Source organism: Lepeophtheirus salmonis, chromosome 1 (genome assembly GCF_016086655.4).
Source record: "Lepeophtheirus salmonis chromosome 1, UVic_Lsal_1.4, whole genome shotgun sequence".
In the NCBI taxonomy this organism is placed as follows: Eukaryota; Metazoa; Arthropoda; class Copepoda; order Siphonostomatoida; family Caligidae; genus Lepeophtheirus; species Lepeophtheirus salmonis.
This window is the reverse complement of record NC_052131.2, coordinates 48,110,388-48,134,335: the sequence shown is the minus strand read 5'-3', so window position 1 is coordinate 48,134,335 and position 23,948 is coordinate 48,110,388. Positions and strand designations below refer to the sequence as shown.

At 33.9% G+C, this 23,948-nt stretch overlaps 2 protein-coding genes across 3 annotated transcripts in view; one reads left to right on the top strand and one right to left on the bottom strand.

The window, feature by feature from the left end:
* The window catches only part of Hat1 (histone acetyltransferase 1), a 46,245-nt gene that overhangs the window by 14,342 nt on the left and 7,955 nt on the right, over positions 1 to 23,948 (bottom strand). The gene's annotated exons all lie outside the window — the stretch shown is intronic.
* On the top strand, positions 1,769 to 9,181 carry LOC121131868 (popeye domain-containing protein 3). Its single transcript, XM_040727264.2, has 3 exons — positions 1,769 to 2,957; positions 3,013 to 4,806; positions 8,385 to 9,181. The coding sequence occupies exons 2-3, from the start codon at positions 4,188 to 4,190 to the stop codon at positions 8,783 to 8,785; spliced, it is 1,020 nt and encodes a 339-aa protein (XP_040583198.1). The 5' UTR covers positions 1,769 to 2,957; positions 3,013 to 4,187; the 3' UTR covers positions 8,786 to 9,181.

Below are 23,948 nucleotides of genomic sequence, written 5' to 3'. Positions count from 1 at the left end.
ATATAGAGATTTATATAATTTAGTACTTAATCCTGAATTCTATTCTGTGTCAGTCAAAGACATACACTTATAACACCCCCAAGAAACCTCATTGTTACTCTTCACCTTACGTAATAATTAGATGTTTTGTCTATAATTAAAAAAAAATTATTTTCAATGGAAAATAAAAAATCCTGTACCAACTTTTTAAAAAAGCCGCTCCCGCTTTCTAGAACCTGCATCTACGTATTTCCGAGGAAGGAGCACAATAGTTTTACTGTGATCTCTATCAGCAAAGATGTTGTCTATAAAGTTGAGAATTTAGTAATGAAAAAACTACGTTTAAAAATTAGAAAAGGATAAACGGTTGATGCGCGTGCTCTTTCTCCTTTTTTGTTGATTATTTTATAAACTTATTTTCTCATTACAAACTACTACTCAACTCATCATCTATCAAAGTTGTCAGCATATACTTTTCTTTTTGATTTACATTTAATACCTATTACATTCATCCTATAATGGTTCATGGTGGATGTACTGATTGAGAAGCAATCTCCTTCGACCCACCCCTCCGTTCACAGATCGACTCCGAGTTCCCTCCCGGAATGTTTCATAAGAGAACAAGCCTACTTCATAAAATGAGACTTTTAATGTACCTTCATGATCCTCCTACGAGCCAATTGTCGGAATATCTCGAAAAAGTCGAGATCCCTCTTGCCCTACTCCAATGATATAATGTAATTTCCTTATTATGAAAAGGTTGCAATAATTGAAAATCAACTATCCGCTATCCAGTGCTACCACTCGTAGGCAATCTCAATCTGTCGTAGAGATAAATTATATCATTGAAGGAAAAGAACTCCCCACGCTTAACCCTACTCGGGATATTTTATCTGTACTTTTTCTTTTGTAACTAGGAATGTGAATCCCCACGCAGCCTCGTAGGGCACACATACTTCATAACATAACTATGAGAGCAAACTTCAAAGTAAGTCTCATGCCTATCCATGCCATTATAACAGAAAACAAAAAGTCCTTAATTGGGTCAGGGAAGCTACATCCCCTCCAGTGCATGCCCCGCGGACTCCCCTATGTTGGGAATGAGGGAGAGAGAGCCAATACGTTGGTACACAACTATAATAAGGACTGCAAATAGTATCTCCCGGGAATCATTTTATGAATATGATGTAATTAAATTGTGCTATACAATATATGTATAGGAAGACAGGCAGTGAGATACATCCTTATCTCTTCTTACTTTTCAACACATACAGAATCTAATGGAATAATTGGATTAGACATACATAATACATATCTATGTTGGATTCTTGTTGTTCTTCTTCTTATTTGAAATGATGATCGTCATCGTCAAAGTATAGTATGATAATAATATGTAATATTATGTATATATATACACGAGCAAGTGTTGTTGTAGTATTATTATTTTTATTAACATAAATTGTTTTATCAGATCCTTATTATCCTCTCTTCTTTGTCCTAGATCACTGATCACCATTCACACTCTTCCCTATACTGCTACAACGAAAATACAACAACATGGTCAAATGTTGTCCAAATTGCCTACGAAAAAACAGTGTTTCTCACGGCAAGCATAAATTTAGCAGCAGTTCCTGACACAATTTTAATGTGTGAAATCGAGGTTTACAGAACCTCGATTTATTATTTAGAGTTCACAGGAGTGTCCAAGTGTCAATGCAACAACCGTAACATTTAAAAAAAAAGTATAAGTTGGTAATATGCAAGATATTATTAGTGTTGTTAATAATTATTTTTCCTTTTTTTGAAAATTAAAATGTATTATAGGAAGATACTACTTTTTGTAGTGATCTCTGTTAGTAGATATGTCGTCTATCAAAGTTGTCCAAATACACTTTACTTTTTGATTCACACTCCCTAGGACTAAAACAATTTTCACATTCCTACTAATAGATATACAACAGTCTACTAGTGTAATGAACATATTTTGATATTATTGTTAGGGATGGGATTTTTGTGGATAAAAAGTACATACTTTTTCTTCTCGCATTCTACAAATATGGCTCATCCTTGGTCCATTTCTGATCGAGGGTGTGTGAATAAATTAACCTATTTGAGATAAATATTTATAGATTAAAAAAATTTGAATATTTCAGATATAGCTCTTCTTGTACTTGCTATTTTTTATTTTTGAAAGCTGTTATCATTATTCTTTTATTATTGAAGAGTGAACAATAGTTATAAATCAATCAATAGTGCTTAAAATCATTACTATGATGATCTATTGTAGAGTTAAAACTGTACATAATTCTTGGACTCGGAGTAGAATTGAGAAAAGACATCTTTAAAATTCCTAACTATATCATTCCTAGATACGTAGTAGGAATTTTTTATTTCCTTCCTCTCATCCCTACTTGCAACTAATCAAATGAAACGTTACGACAGCTAAGCAACTCTTCCCAAACATTCTTCAGATTGTGAGGTTGACATCGTTAGTTTTGTGTTATATATATATATTACATACAGACATTATTTGAATCTATGTACATGTACCAGCATTTCCTTACAGTCTCTTTTTCCAATATATATATATGACGGATAGGGATGTACTGTCTCTTTTAAGACAAATCCAACACTACCCTAGAGTAATTGATGGTACCTTCAGCTCTTCTAGAGGACAGAAAAGTATTCTTGTAGCCAAAAAAAATTTAGACAAAAAATGATCATGTGGTCGTTATTACGTCACATGATTTCCTCATTGGAAGCAATAAAAAAAAGGAGAGAAGAAATAAACGCATTTAAAGGTATGGGTTTCCCCGGTCAAGTGCTCAAAAATGAACGGTAAGCATGAAGAACAACGCTCATTCTCCACTCAGTATCTACCTTGCACATCACAAAGAATCTGATATGACGAACCTATCATATTTGGCTGTCTGTTAAAATGATTTAAGTAAAAAGGTTGCAGACAAAATGATTGTGTGGTAATATCATCATCGTGTACATACATTTTGATTGTGGGACTAAATGATTGTGAAGCAAAATCATCGTGAGCAAGACAATTGTGACTAACATTATTGCAAGAAAATATTATCGTGTGCAATTTGATTGCAATTTATATTATATATATTCGGACAATAAAACACTTGAATGCTGAATGTGAACTCCTGGTTTAAATTCAATCGCCGCTGCTTTCCAGAGCTCGAGAACCCCATCAAATGCGCCATAATACACTCAGATTGTGCAATTGAACTGCTAAGCTTCAAGGGAGGATACATTACAACGCCCGCTTCACTGGCCCTCAAGGGCCCCATCGAATTCGCCATAATACACCCTGGTCCACGGATTGTGCAGGTGAAGAACTTGGCTCTCTTGATGAGGAGAAGAAGTAACTGCAAAGTTGTGTCGGTCATTTTTAGGACCGATGACCGCAGTCTAGTTTAGTCCCACTTGTCGCTTCATAAAGAACGTAAAATCCATCCCTCGTGACGTCAATGAGGGTGTTTTCCCCTTTTTTTTTATTGCTCCGTTATATATATAATAGTATGAATTATAAAAGTAAGTAAGAATATAATTTGTTCGTATTATAATAAAAAAATAATATTTTTTTGTAAAATATGTGCAATGATCTAGTATCATTGCACAAGTACATAACAATGTTGGGAGATGATGATAGTATTAGTAGTAGTCCAACAACTATTATTGACTATAGACTGTGTACTGTATAGAAACATAGAACTCCTTTTTCTTTCTCTGCGCTCTTTTTGCCGGCGCTAAAACCCTCGGAATTATTTCGTCTTGTTTTTCACTTATGCTTTTACTTTTTGATTTAGTTTTGGGTGCAAGAGAATGAGAGAGTGAGTGAGTGAGGGAAAGAGAGAGAGAGAGAGACGAGGGAATTTCGAGAGAGTGAAAAAAGTCTCAGTTTTTGATAGAATCAAAACACTGTTTGTAGTATCTAGGTACATAAATGTATATTTCCGTCGAGAAGAATACGTGTGTTCCATTATACTCCTTCATTATGCTCAAAGTGTAGTTATTGGATTAAAGTGTGTGTTTCTAGAGAGTGAATTAGAAGAAGTCTGACCCCTCCTCATTTCGTGAAATATTTCCAATAGTAAGTGTGACATATAGAAGACTACATCCCAATAGATTTCCATGACGTTCTCACCGCAAGATGACAAGGATCTTCTCATGAGGAAGACAAGTCCGTCATGTCATCATTTGTCGGGGGCGAGGAGAAAGGGATTCTTGAATTACTTCGACCTTGGCTCCTCGATGAAAACGTATGCAATCGCAGGAGTATTTACTCCCCAGGATTGTCTGCAGGTGACAAGGACAACTCTTCATTAGAGGAGGACCCTTACACAGCAGCTCAAGATCTTCTCTTCCATTTTTCATACGGACTCTTTGCACTCAGTTATCTATCACCCAATTCACGCTATGGTCGCTTATTACTTCATGCTGGGCTAGTTGCGGGATTCCTGGTTTGTTCATCCTGGGCCTGGAACGTTCTCTGTGCTCCAGAGATATTTGGGTGGAATTTCTCATTCATACTCCTCAACATTGGACAGCTCCTCTATATCCTCTATCAGATGAGACCCATCAAATTCCCCGAGGAAATAGAGAATCTCTATCTAAGTCTCTTTGCTCCACTCAGAGTTCCCCGGACGAGTTTTGAGAAACTCATAAGTTTAGACATTGTGGAAATATCAGAGCTTCACTCAGGGGAGTGCTATGCAATCAAAGACCTCTCAAAAACCGTCCGTTTAGCTGTTCTGCTTCAAGGAAGAGTTCATGTTGTCAATGAAAACAACTACCTCCACGATATACGTAATAGTCATAACACTTTTTTTATTATAAATATACTACATACAACACTATTTTTTACGCTAAGCATTATTTGATCCCTTGCCGATTTCGTAAGTTTCCCCATTGACAAAGAAATGAAGGTGTATCTACTTAAGTGTAGGTTTTAGTTGTGTAGTGTAAGACAGAATATAAACTACAAACAAAAAAAAAGGTATCTGAGGGAGAAAAAAGCAGACTATAAGCCCAAAAACACTATCCCCATAGTCAAAAAAAGGACCTTCAAATACATTTTTGCTGGACCTATTAGTTTTAATAAATCAATAATAACTTAAATGATACCAAAACCATCTACAACCCCAATAAATTATGGTAAAGAGAAATGACTGCATCGCTCCTTGGGCAACAACATAATTCCCTCAGGGTAGTGCACTGAAAATGGCCATAAATACCTCTTCAAACACGACCCCAATCTCATATATAATCTTTATCAGTAGGCAAGCTGAGAAAATCGGGAAGGGATCAAATACTTATTCCCTTCAGTGTAATTGTCCACATGTATATCCACGCTATGCGACACAGAAGGAACTCTAATCGAACAAATAATACTATCAAACTAAATCAATAACAATAACCCAAATAGAGTCTGATTAGTAGAAGCAATCAATTCATAAAAGTTAATCAAAATACTGTCATTAAAAAAAACAACGTGAGATAAACAACTTCTTCTTTTTAATTTTGTTTTGTTTTGTAAATATCAAATAATTGTTTTTTTAAAAGAAAATTATTTATAATTCAACATTGGACTTGAGCTATGAGAAGTGTTTTTGGGGGAGAGGGGTGAATTATAAGGTAGAGCATACACCATACGACTTTACTTTATAATGTTCCATCCCTAGTCGTACTTATTAAGCTCTTAATAAGTTTACATAGCAGAGAGTATGCTGCTATACATACATATATTGTACATACAATAATGATGACAAGAGAATGAGATAATGAATATCTTCTCTCTTTTTATTTCATTTCCATTTCATTTATTATAATTTTTTTTGCCTTAAAAATCTTTTTAGAGAATGAATAAACTATGTAGACTTATTTTAAATGTTCCTACACTATGTATAGCCGTAGAGTCTCCCCTCTCTATACATTTAATACAATATATATATATACATATACAACATATAACTGAATTAATTTCAACTCATTTCAGAAATTTTCATCTTGTACTAATATCATGATGATGAAGGGGGAGTAGTTAAAATTAGGGATGTGACCATTGTTTAAATCAAAAAGAAAAGTATATAATTTTGGAAAATTTGACGGATTGTATCGGTCCTTATTTAGGACAAAAAGAGCACGGTCCATCCAGTCCAGTCCCACTTGCCCGTCCCTTAAAGAACGTAAATCCATTCCTCGTGACATCAATGAGTGTTTTTTTCCTCTTTTTAATTATTCTGTTATATAATAAAATAAATTATAGTACTAAGTTACAATATAATATGTTCGTATTATGTTGTATTATCATGCAAAATATATTATTTTTTCGCAAGATCTATGCAATACTCTTAATACATATTTCAAATATCTTATATGCCTTTATAAACCATCGATATTTTTATGAAAAAATCCAAGGACTGACGGTCTTAAGGACTGGAGAGGACCGAATAAATGAGGACCCACACATCACTATATAAATAATAGTGCTCCATATTACGCTTTGAATTGTCAAAGTAAGGAATGTAACACTCATACTAGAAACCTATAAACAAAGGCTAAAGCCCCCCTCCTCCTAGAAATAGGCCATAAGATTTGAAAAATGACTACTATCACATAACAGTCGTGCATAACGCCATTTCTCATATTTTTATGGGGAATAAACAAACCATCATTAGAGCTCGCTCAAATGTATACTTATACCTAAAAAGAGGCCTGTCATAATAAGCTTAATATTGGAATTAAATAATTTAATAAAAAATGAGATTTATGAGTTTCACAGGCCAGATTATATATATGGGTATATGGTTGACTATTTAAAACTACTAAATATTTTTTTCCCACATAAAAATATGACAAACGGCCTTTTGAACTTTTCTGATGTCATTGTAGTAATTTCTATCCCAATTGTAGTGGGGGCAATTGAGCCTTTGCTACCGGGTTTTTAGTATTATATGAGATGGGATAATTAATTAATAAGAACTAGTGTGGGATCGGACATAAAAGGATTGCAGAACGGCCATAATAAAATTACTCAGTCTTAGGATTGGTCATTATTTGTTTTTATGAGAAGTACAACAATTAAAATGATGTAGCTGGAACTTAAGATCATGCAAGGATTTTACATTCTAGCTATCATTCATTATTGTCTTTGTTTTGATAGTGTTCAACCCTAGTGAGGGGTGAAGAAAATAATAAGCTAACAAGGGAGGAGTAAACGGTCCTTGGGACAGAGACAAATTAGGAACCGATTCAACACTAACATCTTGAAGGGTACCAGTACATGATTTTTTTAGATGTATGTTCACGAGAATTTCGACAATTTTGTCCATCTAAGGTTACAGTAGTAGAAGTTACCTTGACTCATATAGAAATAAATAAAAAGTCTCTAAGAGTTGAATATATAGTTTGAAACTTACAACTTATTTATTCTGGGGATTATTTGTTTATGTTTTAATAACGCCGAAACAGCCATAAATGTGCTGAATAAATCTTCCTGTAAATGAAATTAAGGTAATGATTCAATTAATTAATTAGAGTTAGAGATCTACTCATTTAGATCAAGTTCAATTTTTCCCCTTCAGAAAATAACATGTCTAGAATGTTATCACATACAAGAATTGTACTAAACTTTTCAAGATCGGAATATTCATTCTCCGTCTGCCTAACTCAGCTAAAATGCCATGTAAAAATATTTGTTACCTCCATATATTTTTTTCACCATGGCTCGACTCTCTAAAGTGGTGGTCCATGGCATCATTTCTTAATCTGTATAAAGCTATCATCCCTTCATTAGAGACTTTTAAATGAAAGTCAATTCATTGAATTATATTTAATTGTCGTTTTGTAAATAAACTATGCAAACTCTTTTTCGACATAGAGGGCGTTTTACACGAAAACTGTCTCTAATTCCCCAATGGGGAGATCCTCCCTCCCAGCTAAAAACCACTACAGCTCAAAAGTCAAATACATAATATGTAAAGTGAATTTCTCTCCTGGGGATAATGTATTGAGAGAATTAGGGAAGTCAGGAAAAATAAGAATAAAAAGGTTGTGGTGGTCCTGCCTGACTGTTAACAATTAATATTCAAACATACACAATGCATGCATGGACAGACCTAACTGTAAACAAATATATACATGTATATACTATATACGTAGTATCCCTGATTCTAATCAGTATAACGAACTAAAAAATAGTAAAATTAAGAGAAACTATTGGATTACAAGAGAAGGAACAAATATTCCTATTTGTATTTAGGTCCTTTGATTAAAAGTAGAGCAAGGGTACTCACAGAGAGAGAGAGAGCGGGTGAATAAAATGATATAACCTGGATTTATATGGTACATATAGATATAATAATATATTTCTTTGCATATTTCAGGCCCCAACGAATTCCTAGACTCCCCAGAGTATGAGTCATCCGGGATCAATTGTGAAGAAACTTTCAAAGTAACAGTTCTAGCCGCCGTTCCCTCCAAAATCCTAGTATGGCAACGCTCCTCCTTAGAATACCTCTTTATCAAGGATCCCTACCTAGGCTCAGTCATGACTGCCCTCATATCCCAAGACATTACAAACAAAATTTACTCCATGAATAAGAAGCTCAAGAATGCAAAAGGATCTAGTCTGGATATACGTTTGCCTGGGATCGCTGGTCGACTCTCCAAATTGAATGACAAGGAACTCTCTGAGCTTGTTGAGCTCAATAGGAAAAGGGACAAGTCTGATGAAAAGGCCAAAAAGAGTTTTGTCAAGAGCTTTCGACGTAAACTCAAATCCTAGAGACTAATAATTCTTTTTCGCCCTCCCTCTGTGGTTGAGCGTTCTGTGGTTCTCCTTGATTATACAAATCATAATAATAGTAATTAATTATCATACAATATTAATAATAATAATAATTATGTTAGACCTAAAAACAAATTTATATGCAATAGGCGTGGATGATGAGAGATTTGCCTCTTTATTACATATTTTGGACAAAAAAGTTAGTGGACACTTCTTCTTTTTTTGGGGATGATTTATTCATCATTCATTTTACTTGGTATATGATTTTGTCTCATGTAATTGTGATATTACTATTCATATTAACCATTTATCTCTATTTTATACGAACATAAGATTTGTAAAAAAAAAAAACCAACCAAAAACCTAGAATAAAAAAACCCAAATGAATAACAATACATCAGAAATTTCTACTCTGACAACTAACTTACTCAATTCATTCATATCGAAATATGTATACTCTGGTTTTTTGGCCTTCTCAATACAATATCATTTATCAACTCTTTTCAAAAACAAAAAAACAAAAACCACGTTAGTCCTTTCTACTACCATTTAGAGTCATACTAGAAATAAATCAAACGCGCTTTGATGATTATTCGAGTTAAAGAACAGTCGAGTTTTCTAAAATCTCAGGTCATTTACAGAAAATTGTTAACTTTATTAAAATCCGTATGTTTTTTGAGTTCGAGTAATACCCTCAAATCCAACACTATTATTTAGGGTAACCGGATTTTGATTCCCAAAAAAAGAAATATTTTTATATTGAGTTTGATCTTTCTTAATCTTACATTTGAGAAAAGTCGATTTTAAAATTGATTTACCCTGTCAAAGGCAAACACTTCATTAATTTATAGTGTAGTCCCTGGACAATCCGGACAGGATGTAAAAAGAGGACCGTTGTTCACCCTGTTAGCATCTGTTTTATATACAACTAAATCCTTCTATATGCAGTAATTATTTCATGCAAAATTTAGCAAGCAACAAAGGGACAAAATGAAAATTATGATAATGAGCCCAATAAAAATATACGAGAAGAGCTTCTTCCCCTCAGCTATTAAATATGGTTGTTAACATCTGGAGAAATCTTTCTCCTTTTAACACTTTGTTAATTTCCAACACGGGTACTTTCGAACACTAAAATGGATATTTTAGGAGTATAAGACTTTATTTCTCTCTTAACAAAATACGATGAAACTCTATGGATTCGCAAACAAATTAAATATTTTTATAACATTATATTCTATATCTGTGAATTGATAATTTAAAATAGTAGTTTGAGAAAAAAGTATTTAATTTTGTTGAACGTAGATGATTCCCTAATAAGGAGTGTTTATATACAAAACACATAAAAACCTTCTATGAAGCCTCGATAACACAGTTATAATTTAGTTTTTTGTTCTTGATTGCTTTTACCTTGATTTTTTTTGATTTTTAAATGACCTTCATAACCCAAACTGTAGGTTTTTTGTCGTCTACAGAGAACAACATTTTATATACTATCAATGAAGTTTAATTGCTTAATAAATATACAAAATATTTTTACAAGAAACAAATCTTTAAACACTTTTAATATATTAATTTTTTAAGAGGCTTGAATCTTATATATATATATATATACATATAACGTTGTATGTCTGGACTTTTTTTACAAACTAGGATGATTTTCATCATTATGTTCAAAACATTGAAATTTAATAAACTTTCAAAGAAAAGGCTGAAGGGTAGTTAGTTGATATATGTAATTATCAATTTCAGTATTGTTTAATATTAATTAAGAAACTAATGAAAAGCTGACGTCTATGTTAATAAAGCAAAGTTTGTATGTCTGTCGGATGAGAACTAATTTTTAGCATCGAGCACACATTAAAAAAGAAATACATATAAAAAATAATGAATGTGATGAGTTTTAGCAAAAAGTGTATGTAGGTAAATGAGAGCCATTGGGCGATCTAAGGACTACAGTTATCCCTGATTCATCATTACTAATGGTGAAAATCCACTGTAGAATGGGCATGTTTTAAAACAACCCTAAAAACATCATGACAATTTGAAGAATGTTTTGGAGGAGAAAAAAAATAATTTTCAAGACGTTTTATTAGATCAGCTTCAATCAGCTGTGACAAGAGAGGAAGGAGAACAGGGTATAAACAAGGAAATTTGCGAGAATTACTTCGATGTCAATCCCCAAGTCTTCTCTGACTTACAATTATAACTCTGCAAAATCCTCAGGGCTACACTCCGTCTTCTATGTGCACACACATTAAACACATGTTCAAAAATATAACTGAATCTATTTAGGTAAGGATGTTCAATACTCAGGAAGTAAATAATAATGACAACTGCTAAGGAAAGGAGAATTCCTGCATTATACTACCAATTATAAATTAACGGGCCGGCTAAAAAACACACTCGATATTCATCACTATTCATACCCATAGCGATGAATACTTATACTATTGCTACGGAGTGAGGTTAGTGTTTATTTCTTTAATATCACAGCTGCTTAATGAAAAGTTGTGACAGCTATAAACATTCTTCAAATTTCTGGGTGGCACGTAATCTTTTCGGGGTTTTTCATTAGCATGGCATACTGTGTGATAATATTATAAGAAGATTCTCAAATTGTTTTTATTATTCTTTCCTTCATGAGATTTAAGATTTGAGGAGTAGTTACGTGTGAGATCATAATGGATCATAAGGATAAGAAGGAGAATAACATTATAGATTCCTTGGGGAGTTATATTCAATATTATTAAAGCAAATTTTGTCTGTTAGTAAACTCCTAATTACTCCGGGTACTACTCCTACGATAGGGACTGTTTAATGTACAAGAATAGGCACTAGAACGCCCTCTATCCAGTCAAAACCTAACAGGATCTCAAATTTTAAACGCTAAAAGGAAGTCGAATTTATGTTAAAAATTCAAATTACTCAATCCATCATTTTCTTCTCATATAAACATAGCTTTGAGCTAAGATTTTTTACATTTCCTAATGTTTTCACTCATAATTATCGTTGAGTTTTGTCATAATACTAGCGCACTGCATCTGCAAACAAGTCATACCAGAGGCTCAACAGTCCCCATATGATAAATTAAGGATTTACATAGAAGGTGGGTCAAAAATATCCTACACACAAGATGTTAGAAGGATATTTCAATCTATGGGGTTGAAAAACAACCCCTAGGAAGAAAAATAAGATACAAATGTAAAATCTTTAGGGACAATAATTCCTTCCTTCCTTAATTTGTCCCTGATTCAGCTCCTCACTATATATGTAGTACATACTATCTGTATCACGACCAAGTATAAACATATATATATAGTTATGTAATGTTACTTTATAACTAAGATAGAAAAGAAAGAAAATCCCCGCAGTAAAAGAAGAAGAAGGGGGCTTCACTTTTCTTCTTCTTCCCCTTTAGATTATTAATGTGTCAAGGGAGCTTTTATTATTAGTTATTATATCCAAGTTATTATTGTTTTTACTGTATAGAAAATGCACTTATTGATTAGAAGAACATCTTCCCTATGTTCTTATTCTTCTGCTAAAAGAGGAAGAAGGATGCTGCTCAATAGGTACAATTATTGAGAAGAAAGAAAGAAGAGGAGAAGGAGGAGATAATGATGACTCCACATTTCGTCAAGCATCACAATCGCAGTACTGCAATACAAACTGCTGATACATAATCTATAAGTAGGACTGTATCTAAGATTGCTTGGGTGGGGTATACAACCCAAAAAAGTTATTTTTCTATGCTTTTGATAGCACTATTTGCACAAAATATGAAACAACTTTGCTTACACTACAGAGTGGAGACCTAGAACTTGCAGTGACATAAACTAAATTATGATAAACGTGATTTTTATGGAATCAAGATAAAACAACTCAAAACCAATTTGCAATATGTTTCAATACTATAGTCCGCACTATTTTTTAATCACTATGCCCTCTTTTACAAGCAATAACAGTCTCGACACCCCGGCGAATAGATTGGCAGCTCTTGGTGTCTATGGTGTACCAGGCTATCATGATGACAGCTCGGAGCAAATCCAAATTTGGATGCAAGATGCTCCAGACATTACTCTATGAGATGTCCTAAACTAATAAGTATATGACAGAGGACTGAGGTGAATTTGAAAAGGCCGCCATCTTATCATAGATACTCATCTAAATACTAGTCCAAAATGAAATTTTCTAACATGAAATGGCACTATGAAACTCGACATAACCCTTATAAAATTATGCTTCTGTCATCCACAAATATTTCACCTGATATAAAATTATATTGAATCCTTGTTTTCTCTCAACACTCAGAAAAACAATTATATATTCAAAAACATGGTTTTCCACCACGACCCTAACAGGGATAGCTGTTTAACCCTCTGCCATGACACTACATAGCTGGTTGGCCCCCACTCTCCAAAAAGGTTGTCCACTCTTAGTCTAGGAGGTTGAGGTCAGGGGCGGAGGAGGGCTACATGGAGGTAGGGCAAATGTTACCCTTTTTGTTGCTACAGAAGTTTTGCTTCTTTTTGACTGTATGGGCAGTAATGGGTTTTTGATGTTGTCTTTGCAGCCTTCAAGGCACTGACGCCAGCTGGGAGGATATCGCACAGTCGTTGCCTTTTTTTTTTTTTTTTTTTGTTATTTCCCCTACATTTGTACACTTAAAGACAGGGTATAAACACAGGACTGGTTCATCTTTCTTTTAGCTGTCGTTTGGTGGCAAAATGAACATTCGTGATTAAAAACAATGTGAATAAATCAAATATCTCATCAAATTTTGGGCCCACACTCTCTACACAACATAGGCTTGTAGATCATAAGCATTTTATGGAAGAAATACAAAAGTGAAAGAAAATGATCAAGCAAGGACATGGGCAGGAATATCTCCATTTTTGATCCTCAATTACCTCTCTGAGTCCAACAAGGACTTACACTTATAACTCTCCAACAAATCCTCAGTGTCAATCTCCGTCACTCATGAGCAAAAACACATCAAGTTACACTTTATACTAATATTTTCCATCCTGAAGAAGGAATGAGTAATTATACCAGCTTTAGATAAGATTAAAAAAACCTTTGTAGGTCACCAACAACAAAATTCGCAGGCTAAAAAAAATTCTTATAATTTACAACCCCACATATCAATGTCAATTTCGTCATGTCTTTGTCCAGAAAACAACACATCCAAAAATCAATTAGTCTTAACTCATACTCGTCACGTAACAAATATTTGTTAAGGAATACATTGTCTCCAAGGTTAATAGAAATACTAGGTTATATCATAAGGCGTATACAACTGATGTTCGACTTCCACCACACTTTTAATAATGACGTCATGGTAGATGAGTGGTTGCGAGTTTTGTCAAAATCTACCTGTCTTGCCCTTCAGTCGGTACAGTACATAAAATTGAAAATTATAGCAAGCTCGATTACATGATGGTCTAACATTGTATTTCTATTAACCTTGATTGCGTCTAGTTAAAGCTAACGAAATAAAACACTCCATTACTTCAAAATTTCTACTGGGGCATTTCCATCAGAATCAAAGTCCTTTATCACAATAAACAATGACTCCTTTGCATTAACTTACACCAAGACTTGAACCATACTTTCTAAGACAAATAAACAGATGACTGAGAGAGACCTGCAGTAATAAATCTCTCTTTCTCTATATATATATACATATACAGAGTGTCACAGGGAAATTTTCTCCGATCAAGACACAAAACTAAAAACTTAATTACTTTTGTTTAGAAAAGTATAGTGAAAAATGTTATTGAAAAACTTTTAGAGATCAATCTCGGCAAGAATTATTTAATATGACCGCCTCCACCCTCTATTATAACCTCAGAACTTGCCACAATATAATCAGCACACATGTTGGCCCATTGCTTCTTGATGCTGGCCTTGAGCTCCTGCACATTTTTTGTTTGATATCTTCCCAACCTTACTCTCCAAGACGCTTCATACACTGAAGTCGAAGGGATTGATATAACGACTGAATGAGGGGCAGAAGGTCTTGTCCCAGAAGTCAACTTACAGAAGTTCTTAGTCTTCAAGGCTGTTTGGCTGGGGGCACCTTCTTGGATCTACTCATAGTTGTTATCAGGCTAGTTAGGCTTCAGCCAGAGCAAGATTTTCCACCTTACTTAAAGGCGATTTTCTCATTGGGCTTGAAGAAGAAGGGATCCATTTTCTTCCCATCAGAGTCAACAACTCCCAAGCACATTGTTTGGGGGTGATATTATGACCTGAAGGAGCCCTGAACTTCCTCAGATGATGATGCTATAAATTTGTTGTTTCTGCGGTTCAAAACATGGTAGACTGTTAAGATCTTCTTGTCCGAGAAGTTCTTCACAGTCGACGGATGACTCTTCAAGTAATGACCGACTTTTTTTAATCTCTCAAGCCTTAATCCTATCGGTGAAGAGATGCCTTGGCATCCTGAAAAAGCTCTTAAGGTCAAGTTCAGGATGAACTGCCCTCCTGATAGTGATCTCGTCCACGTTGAACTCGTCAGGTAGGCAGCGCATTGATGCTGATGGATCTTCCTTGATCTTGGCCTCAAGGGGCTTGAAAAATGTTTCATCTCACTTCAAACCATTTCCTCCCTTCCTTTTATCTCCTTCCCCACCCTGATGTGCTGGACTGTCCTCACAGTTACGGTGACAAATTCTGAAATTCTTTTTGGATCAACATCTGCGTCGAGAAGATCCGAAATCCTTTGCCCTTTTGATTCCTGTTCACTCATTTTTTTCTCCAATTTTGATCAAATCAAAACAATGAGCAAGAAAATCAAAATCGTATATCGGTACATTGCTTGAGATATCCCCTGAAACCTTAATTATGATATAAAAAAAAGGATAATAATAATGACGAAGAAAATTTCCCTGTCGCACTCTGTATAATATACAAAAAGCAGAATACTGGCACATTTACATCCATCCTACGACTAAATACATACGATCAAGAAAAATAAAAAGATAAATATACAAATGTAAAATGCATCCCTCTGTTAATCATCTCGTCATTCACTAGGACTCAACTATTATGAACAAAGGTGCAGTTAAACAAATGCCATAAGTGTATATATATTATATCAAAATAAAACATGCAATAAAGAGAAGCCCAAGTAACTGACAGAAATTCTAATAATAGGAAACGCCGGTATGTAAAAATAAAAGAAATCAAATATTGATCCCCTCAATTCTGCTACAAGTCTAATAAGGACTTAAAAATATAACTTCACAACAAATCCTCCGTGTCATTCCTCGTATTTCACGCACTAGTGATCACTTTACACTTATTGTTCTCTCTTCAAGAATAATGAAAGCTTTCGTCAATATTTTTTTATTCATCGTCACCCGTTTTGACCCTTTTGAGCAAATCAGAATCATTATTGACGTTCGTCTACATCTCTTGAGTAATGCTCATTCCATGATTCTTTGAGTCAAAGTTAATCCGTTTCGGAACAAACTTTGCATACACTCGTCTCGAAACGGTCTAAAAAATGTATGGGACGAGCCAACCTATATGTTAATATCGGCAGCAACTTCTCTAATAGTGATTCGGCGATTTTTAAGAACAAATTTCTTCACTGCTTCAACGTTTTCATCTGTTGTTGACGTGCTTGGGCGTCCAGAGTAAGAATCGTCATTGGCATATTCCCAGTTATCTTGAAAGAGTTTGTACCGATTGTAAATATTATTTTTTTACTCAAAACAGTTTCCCGTGAGATACTGTCAACATATCAACTATTTTGGAGCACTTAATTTCGTATTTTTACACAATATTTGATACAAATTCTTTGATCCATGTTTTTCCATTGCAAAAAAATCGTCAAACAAGCAAAATAATTCTAACTTTTATGCCTCTCACAAACAAATATAAGATATTATATACCTGAAAAAGTAAACATATGATCCTGGTGAGTGTACTAATATAAAAAAATCAAGCATACCAAATGGACCTTGCCGCAAAATTTGAAAAGTCGTCTTACTTTTTGAACACACATCATATATAATTTATTTTAAAAAGTACAAAGAAATTAAATGACAATGATACTCCGGGTTACATCAGAGCAATTGGCATGATGGGCATATTTGGGGTAACTATCAACTGATTTAGGGCCTCTTTTCTACTTCTTTTTGTATGAAAATCCTAGGCAAATCTGATACCTCCGGAGTGGCATGAGCGCCTGTATACAATAAAATAAAAGATTTCATTCATTTCCTCTGAGTTTGGTAGTACTGCTCAAGTACGCGTTATACCAACGTCATTTTCAAACAGATTTTTTTTCACCTCTATGTACAATAGAGGTGGTGACAGTTTGAAGAGCTCACACATTTCCAAGGTCTCAAAAATGAAGAAGAGCTGTCAAAACAATGTGTTACCTTTAGTCCTCTACACTGCACTTTAAAGGAAAATCCGACTTGCATAAAAGAGAGCTTACAAAGGAGCTGAATAACTTGCATGACTTTCCATCAAAGCCATCATGCCCTTGCTTGAGCTGCTGACAAAGGAGTTTTATGAAATATTTTCAAATTTGTGCACTCCTCCCGAAATGGTATTTCTCTTCAAGTTAATATTGCAGAAACCGAGAGGAACTTTTCAAAGCTAAAGCTCATCCAAACTTGCCATAGGTCAACCACGTGACAAGAACGCTTTACGTAATCAATGCCTTTGTATCAAGGAAGCAAGGAGAGTCAGGCTAGAAATGGCTGTTCTGCTGTTTTATGAATTTGTTATTGAACGTACAATGAAGGATTTTTTGCAATTCAGCAAAATTTAAGTATGTAATTTTATTTATAAGTATTCGTTGTTCTTATACTTGGTATTTATTTGTAATATAGATTTTACTGCATGTGTGCCTTTAATAATTAAGTTATTTTGATTTGTCCTGTCCAGTCTACTTCTTTTTTGGAGGGGATAGGGAGGCGTGGATGAGGTTCGCCCACTGCGGATATCATTATGATTTTTAGTGGAGCAAACTCATTTGGTCCTTTTAGGAAGGTTGGTCTGGACTGTTATCAAATAAAAGTTCGGTCTAGAGCAATTCTACAGATGAATTGTTGCTTGTGTTTCAAAACGGTCATATGAAGTTGAATATGATGCATAAATCATATATGTACTAAATATAAATCAGGCGGATAGGGGAGAAAAGGGTCCGTAGATTGAAATCGAAAAAATCAATCGATCTTTATATGAATAATATTATATTTCGACCTATGGTTTAAGGTCTGGAACGAAATAATGATCCAAATCGGTCTAGATTGAATGACTTAAAACCGAACCGGTAAAAATTCGAACCCTGTCTGAACACTACTCACTGTTTCACCCCGCTAACATTGAAAAACATACATTGTATTTTGTTGTAAGCTGTCAAGGCTTATCTTCTCCTTATCTATGTTCACAACGTTGATTGGAAAAGCTCCGTATCAGCTCTGTTCTATTCTCGACAATATTTGAATAATAATTCTATAATTGGGAAGAAAAGGCTAACTGCCAACTGATGTATGGCCTTTTATACATTTATTTTCGAATGAATTGTTGTATTACTTCATCAAGACGCCAACGTGTACTAAATACCGATATCGGTACCGTGGCTAGAGTTATACACCATAATGCGGGGCTATAGAAGGTGATGTAAATTATGTGCATGATTTAGTCCGCACGTGTATCATGGTGTTTGCAAATTGAAGACTGAATTGTATTTTCCTACGCTACTCTTAGTATTGTTGAACTCCTGAGCAATGAATATCTATTCTTTTTTTTTCTAGATTCAATCACATTCATTGAACATTCGTAGGAGCTCATAAAAGACGGAGAATAACCTTGAGGATTTGAATTGTAAGTCTTTGATGGATTCAAAATAGAATTGAGGATCGACATCGTAGTAATTCTTGTTTAATTATTTCTTCCACTTCTCCCTCATCACAGCCGATTGTAGAGGCTCTCCACCAAAATATTCTTCAAATTGTTGGGGTGTCTATCTGACTTTCGGTTTCTTTTTTTTTTAAACATACCCCTTTTTATCACTAGCTATAGATATTCGTATACTTGAACAGTATTTAACTATATATTCCTCTCCTTAATGACAACATGTATTTGGACTACCAATTGAGTAGCCTTGCTAGGACGATGCAAGGAGAAGTAACCACATTTTTTTTTCTTTTTAGTCAAAGAATACGAAGTTTTGTCACAGAAGCATCTATCGTTTATAATAAGAAAAATGTACATATATTAGTTCTACTACAAACTTGTTTTATTTTTTAAAAGAAAAATTTTATCAGCATGAAAGCAGGGAAATAACAAGAAAAAAAGGGAGAAAAAACAGATAATTCTTACTGCTCAAAAATATGATTCCTCCTTTAGATTATGTTTTTGAAATAGAACAACACACTTAAGATACATGACTATTTATTAGTCATGTGAGCCGTCGTCGAGCTGTGTATTTTCAAACAGCATTTCAACAACAATCAGTCACGTACATAGTATAAATTCCATATCTCTTACTAAACGAAAGTAAGATCTCGAATCTAACAAAAATATTCTCTTTCTCATGCATGAATACAACACATTGAATTTTAACACATTTTTTCAAACAGCGAAAAAGTAACATTAAATTTGATGTGGGAGCCTTTTTTTTATAAATAAAACTAACATTGGATCTAACAGTTGAGGCATGGAATTCTAGATTCCTGGAATCGTCTAATAGAATTTGTATTCCTATATGAGGGGAATATCAAAGGAGAGAAAGTAATTCTTTACTCCATTCCTTCAAGAAAGGAGTTAAAGAAAAACAAGATGAGCTGTTTGCATGAGTATAATTATAAAAGTAATTATAAAGTACATGTTTCTAAAATTCCATAGGTTGAGTAGGCTTTGACACCTTTCCAAAAAGTCGTTATATAAATAGTGAGGATATAGAAGGTTATATTTAAAAACAGTACGTCATTCCATAAAAAAGATTTTAGATGTTAATTTAATAATGAATGGTCTAGTTCAAATTAGATAAACTGTTGCTCACTGTGTCAGGGAATTCCAAAAATGCGAGATCTAGTGACTGAAAAAAGCATCACTAAAATATACAGAGTCCTACTTCTTTTCAACAAAAATATTTGTTTTAAATGGACTTTCTCCTAAAATAACCATCCAATTTTAATGAAAAAAAAAGCCAAATGAATGCTGGAAAAATAAATATTGATATAATCGACTAAGGCGTCAAAATAACGACCTCCACTAGACCTTGAAATGGGAGCAGGCCTCGATGAGTGTCTCCTTAGGCAGATTCCGGAATTCCTCCCAGAACTTGGACATCAGTTCGTATTTTTTGTTGCAGGAGGATCCATTGGCGTGTGCCTCAACTATGCCCGAACACAAAGAAGTCCAGTGAGCTTGGAGGCCAAACACTGGATCCAAAAATAAATTTTTTTTTTAAACTGTGACAACCAGGTTTCTTTAGAATGTCGCATGAAGCCTTTCAGAACAGTTGAGATCCCTGACAACGAATCTCATCGATTTGGATGGTTCATCATTGTTGATTTTTGTGTAAATTTGCAATGAAATCCTGATCCTTCAGGGAGTCTGATCTCGTCTAGTGATCAACACTCCCTTATATATATATACTATAGTACAAATATATTGTTGTACTGATTTATTCGGGTTTAAAAAAAGTCTTTCTTCAATTGAAGTACTTTTTAATTCATTTTTATACATGAAATAACTTGAATAAGGGTATATTCATTCAATTTGAATGTAAATGAATGTTTTTTTTATTATTATGATGAATTTGAACAATGTTTACCAGTCTGAACTCCGTTAGGTTGGTTCAATTTTTCTCTTGACGAGATTAGCAAGAATGTTCCCGAGGCGCGCCACAAGTTCCCCTCTTCCTTCATGGACCACGGCGTCATCTTTGTTGTATTCCTTCCCTCTGAGTCTCAAGGCGAACGTAAATGATCTACCAGGAGTTCCTCAAGGACGTCATTAATATCTGGATGAACGAAGTGGCCAGGGGTGGGTCATATGTCTTCATAAGACCAAGACAACCCAGGCCTTGCTACTCGAGAATATCCATTCTGACTAGTCACTTGACTTATGGGTCTCTCCTCCCCAGAGTGTGTTCCCCTTGATCATTTTTTAGGGCGTTGCCAAAGACACCATTTTTTCAACACTCTCAAGACTTGTATCAGGAGTGATTCGCCCACATTTCAAGTCACATATAATATGCATAGGTAGTCTAAAACGTTTCTTACCTAATAAAGATATACAACATTTTTTATAAAAAATGTTTTTTAATATATCCTCCTTGTAATGATCCCATCCCTGTACCCCGTTTAAATAATACTCGATGTTATTCTATGGAATACTTTTTGTTTATGGCTAAATGATTCCAAGTTGGATTGACTTTAACGAGTCAAATTTTAAAACAAAAAGCCTTTCTATGTCAGCTATTGTTAAATTCTATTTAAAGGTGACACTTCAAAACAACAACTCAGCTACATACTCACTTTTGCCCATTTTTAAACAAAAACACTCACATCAATGACTACTACATAACAACTGCGCGTCCAAAATGGGCTATACTTAGGTGAGTAACTGCCAACTCGATGCTAGATAGATGTGACTTGCTTTTATACACCTTGAGGTAAGAAACTTAGGAGACACCCCTCGTTCTTCAAATCTAGTTACACACACTGTAGTACAGTTGAATAGCTCCTGGGACAACAACTTGCCTACTCTCAGCTCAACGACTTCCCCTCATTCTCCTCTTGTTCCTTTGCATTAAAAGATTATACATACTTTTAATGATAATGATGAAAGGCATATGATGTTGATGAAGAAGAATAAAGGAAATAAGAAAGACAATAATGATCATTCCTTTTAAACTAAACAGCAATCATAAAAAGTAAATACGTTAGTGAGTCAGTAAGGGAACAACAACATACTACAAAAGAAAAAGTTTCTGGGCTATTATTTTATACCCATTTCTTTTCTTTTTGGTTATTATTCCTTTTCTTTTCTTATTATAGTACTGAAAGAATAAAAAAAAGATAGAGAGAAAATAAGGAAAGAAAGAAAACAATTAAACTCAAAGTTTATCTCATTTTAAATGTGGTTGGAAAGACAATGCCCTATTTTATTACATAAGTATTATGATGGTCGTACGTGAAGAGAACAAAAAGGCATTTTTTGCAAAGAGTTCAACAGTAGATACTCATAGTAGTGAAGGAACTAATTATATTTTGAATAGATGCGTCAACACTATACAAAATTTCAACAAAAATGAAAAACTATTGGGAGTGTATCGATGCATCGGAATCGGGAAGGCATTGCTGACATTACTAAGCAAAATAAATAAATAACAATACATACGAATCGTAATCAAATATTATTTTTCCGATGCCAATTCTAGAAATAGCAACCGATTCTCAGATTCCCAATTAATCGGTCCATTACTAATATTGATGATTTTCTTGTCAAGCCCTAATTAATAAAAAGTAAAATATTAAAAAAAGAAACTCATTCTTTTATTTTATTCTTCATGTATTTAATTCCTTTATTTCTAAATAACAATAATAAGGAATCTGTAACGAAATTTGTCATAAAGATGGTATCGGAATCGGCAAAAAATTTGGATTATGCTCAGCTCTAACTAATCAAATAGTGTTATGGATTCCATCTCTCAAACTTGAGCTGCTGTAGAAAGAATTATATGGCACGAGAATCTTGTCTTTGATTCTACGTCAAACGTGACTATCCTGAGACAAAATGCATGCAAAAAATATTTTTTTTAAGAGTATAGAGAATCCTAAGGACTTGGAAATGGAGGCAATAACTAATAATGTAATTACTGATCATGACTTGAACCGCAGCACAAACTCCCTGTTAAACAATGGAAAATATCGATTTCCTCAAACAAAATCTGCAAGACATCATTTACTTCAAGGGCCCTGGTACTTAAAGACGAGGATTTCGCATTCATGTGCTAGTGTATCGTACAAAATATATCAAAATTTCATCAGAAAATTGAACTATCAGAGTTTTGGGCTAACACAATCGGTAATTCTTTGTGTGGAGTTGTCGAAGCAAAATAATTTACGTGTCAATTTCTGATTTCCACAGACTGTATTGTTTACTACAATCCTGTAAAAACTTTGGAAAGTTTTTTAATACTACTTTGCATGCGTTTGTCCATGGCTCTTTGGTGTCTTTTTTAATTGAATTGATTTTTCTAAATATGGAGGGGGAAAACATTAATAACTTAAATGCAATAATTTTGTTCGGCTTGCCTACAAGGCAAAGACGAAAAAGTGCAGAAAATCGAGCAATGCATTTTGCTCTTTTGAGCGCCAAAACCCTTATTGACAATAAATTGATAATTGAAGAACCAATTGTTAGAGAACACCTGAGAGCAATAGTTTATACTCTGCAGCAAGATATGGTGCTTTTGCATTTAAATACCAAGGATGGGTTGTGATTCCTGGGACCATATTCTTGACATTGTCAAATATAAATTGTCAGATTCAACAAGATATATAGATACTTTAAAAGCAATTGCTTTCATCGAGGGGGGGACAAATGGATTGATTTTTATATTTTTTTTAGTGAGTAATTGTTTGTTATGACTTTTTGATTCTCGAAATATTTAACTATTTTTTAGGAGTAGAATAGCTGACGAAATTAGTACTGCTCTAAAGCATTTATTTAATTTACGAGACTTTATATGGCTCCAACATGACCCTTCAAATAGAATCATCTATCATATTCATATTTTCAAATTGTGACATGCTATTTTTTGCAGCCATTAAGTGTAATTTGCAGCACCTTCAAAGGATTAATCAGAATAATTAATAAACAGAAATGCAAGATAATTAAATAGTTGGAGAATACAATTAAAAAAAAAAAAAAAGTAACCTGCTTTATATTGTGTTAAATGACCACATAATAGAAGTATGCAAATGTGTAACAAGTTACTTTTTGTCAAAATGAGACTTTTAGGACACCACTGTTAAGATTATAAATTATTCATATCTGAAAAATACTGGGGAATATAATACTTAATATTGTTTAAGTAATTGTAAATGTTGAAACTTGGTCCAAGACCGTTCTTTTTTTAAAGTTAGGTATCAAGTGATTTTTCTTGACAGAT

Excerpts from the sequence above, each read along its gene's own strand:
- LOC121131868 (XM_040727264.2), top strand. The coding sequence starts at position 4,188 with ATGTCATCATTTGTCGGGGGCGAGGAGAAAGGGATTCTTGAATTACTT. Across the intron at positions 4,807-8,384 it reads CAACTACCTCCACGATATAC|GCCCCAACGAATTCCTAGAC; the intron begins GTAATAGTCATA and ends TGCATATTTCAG.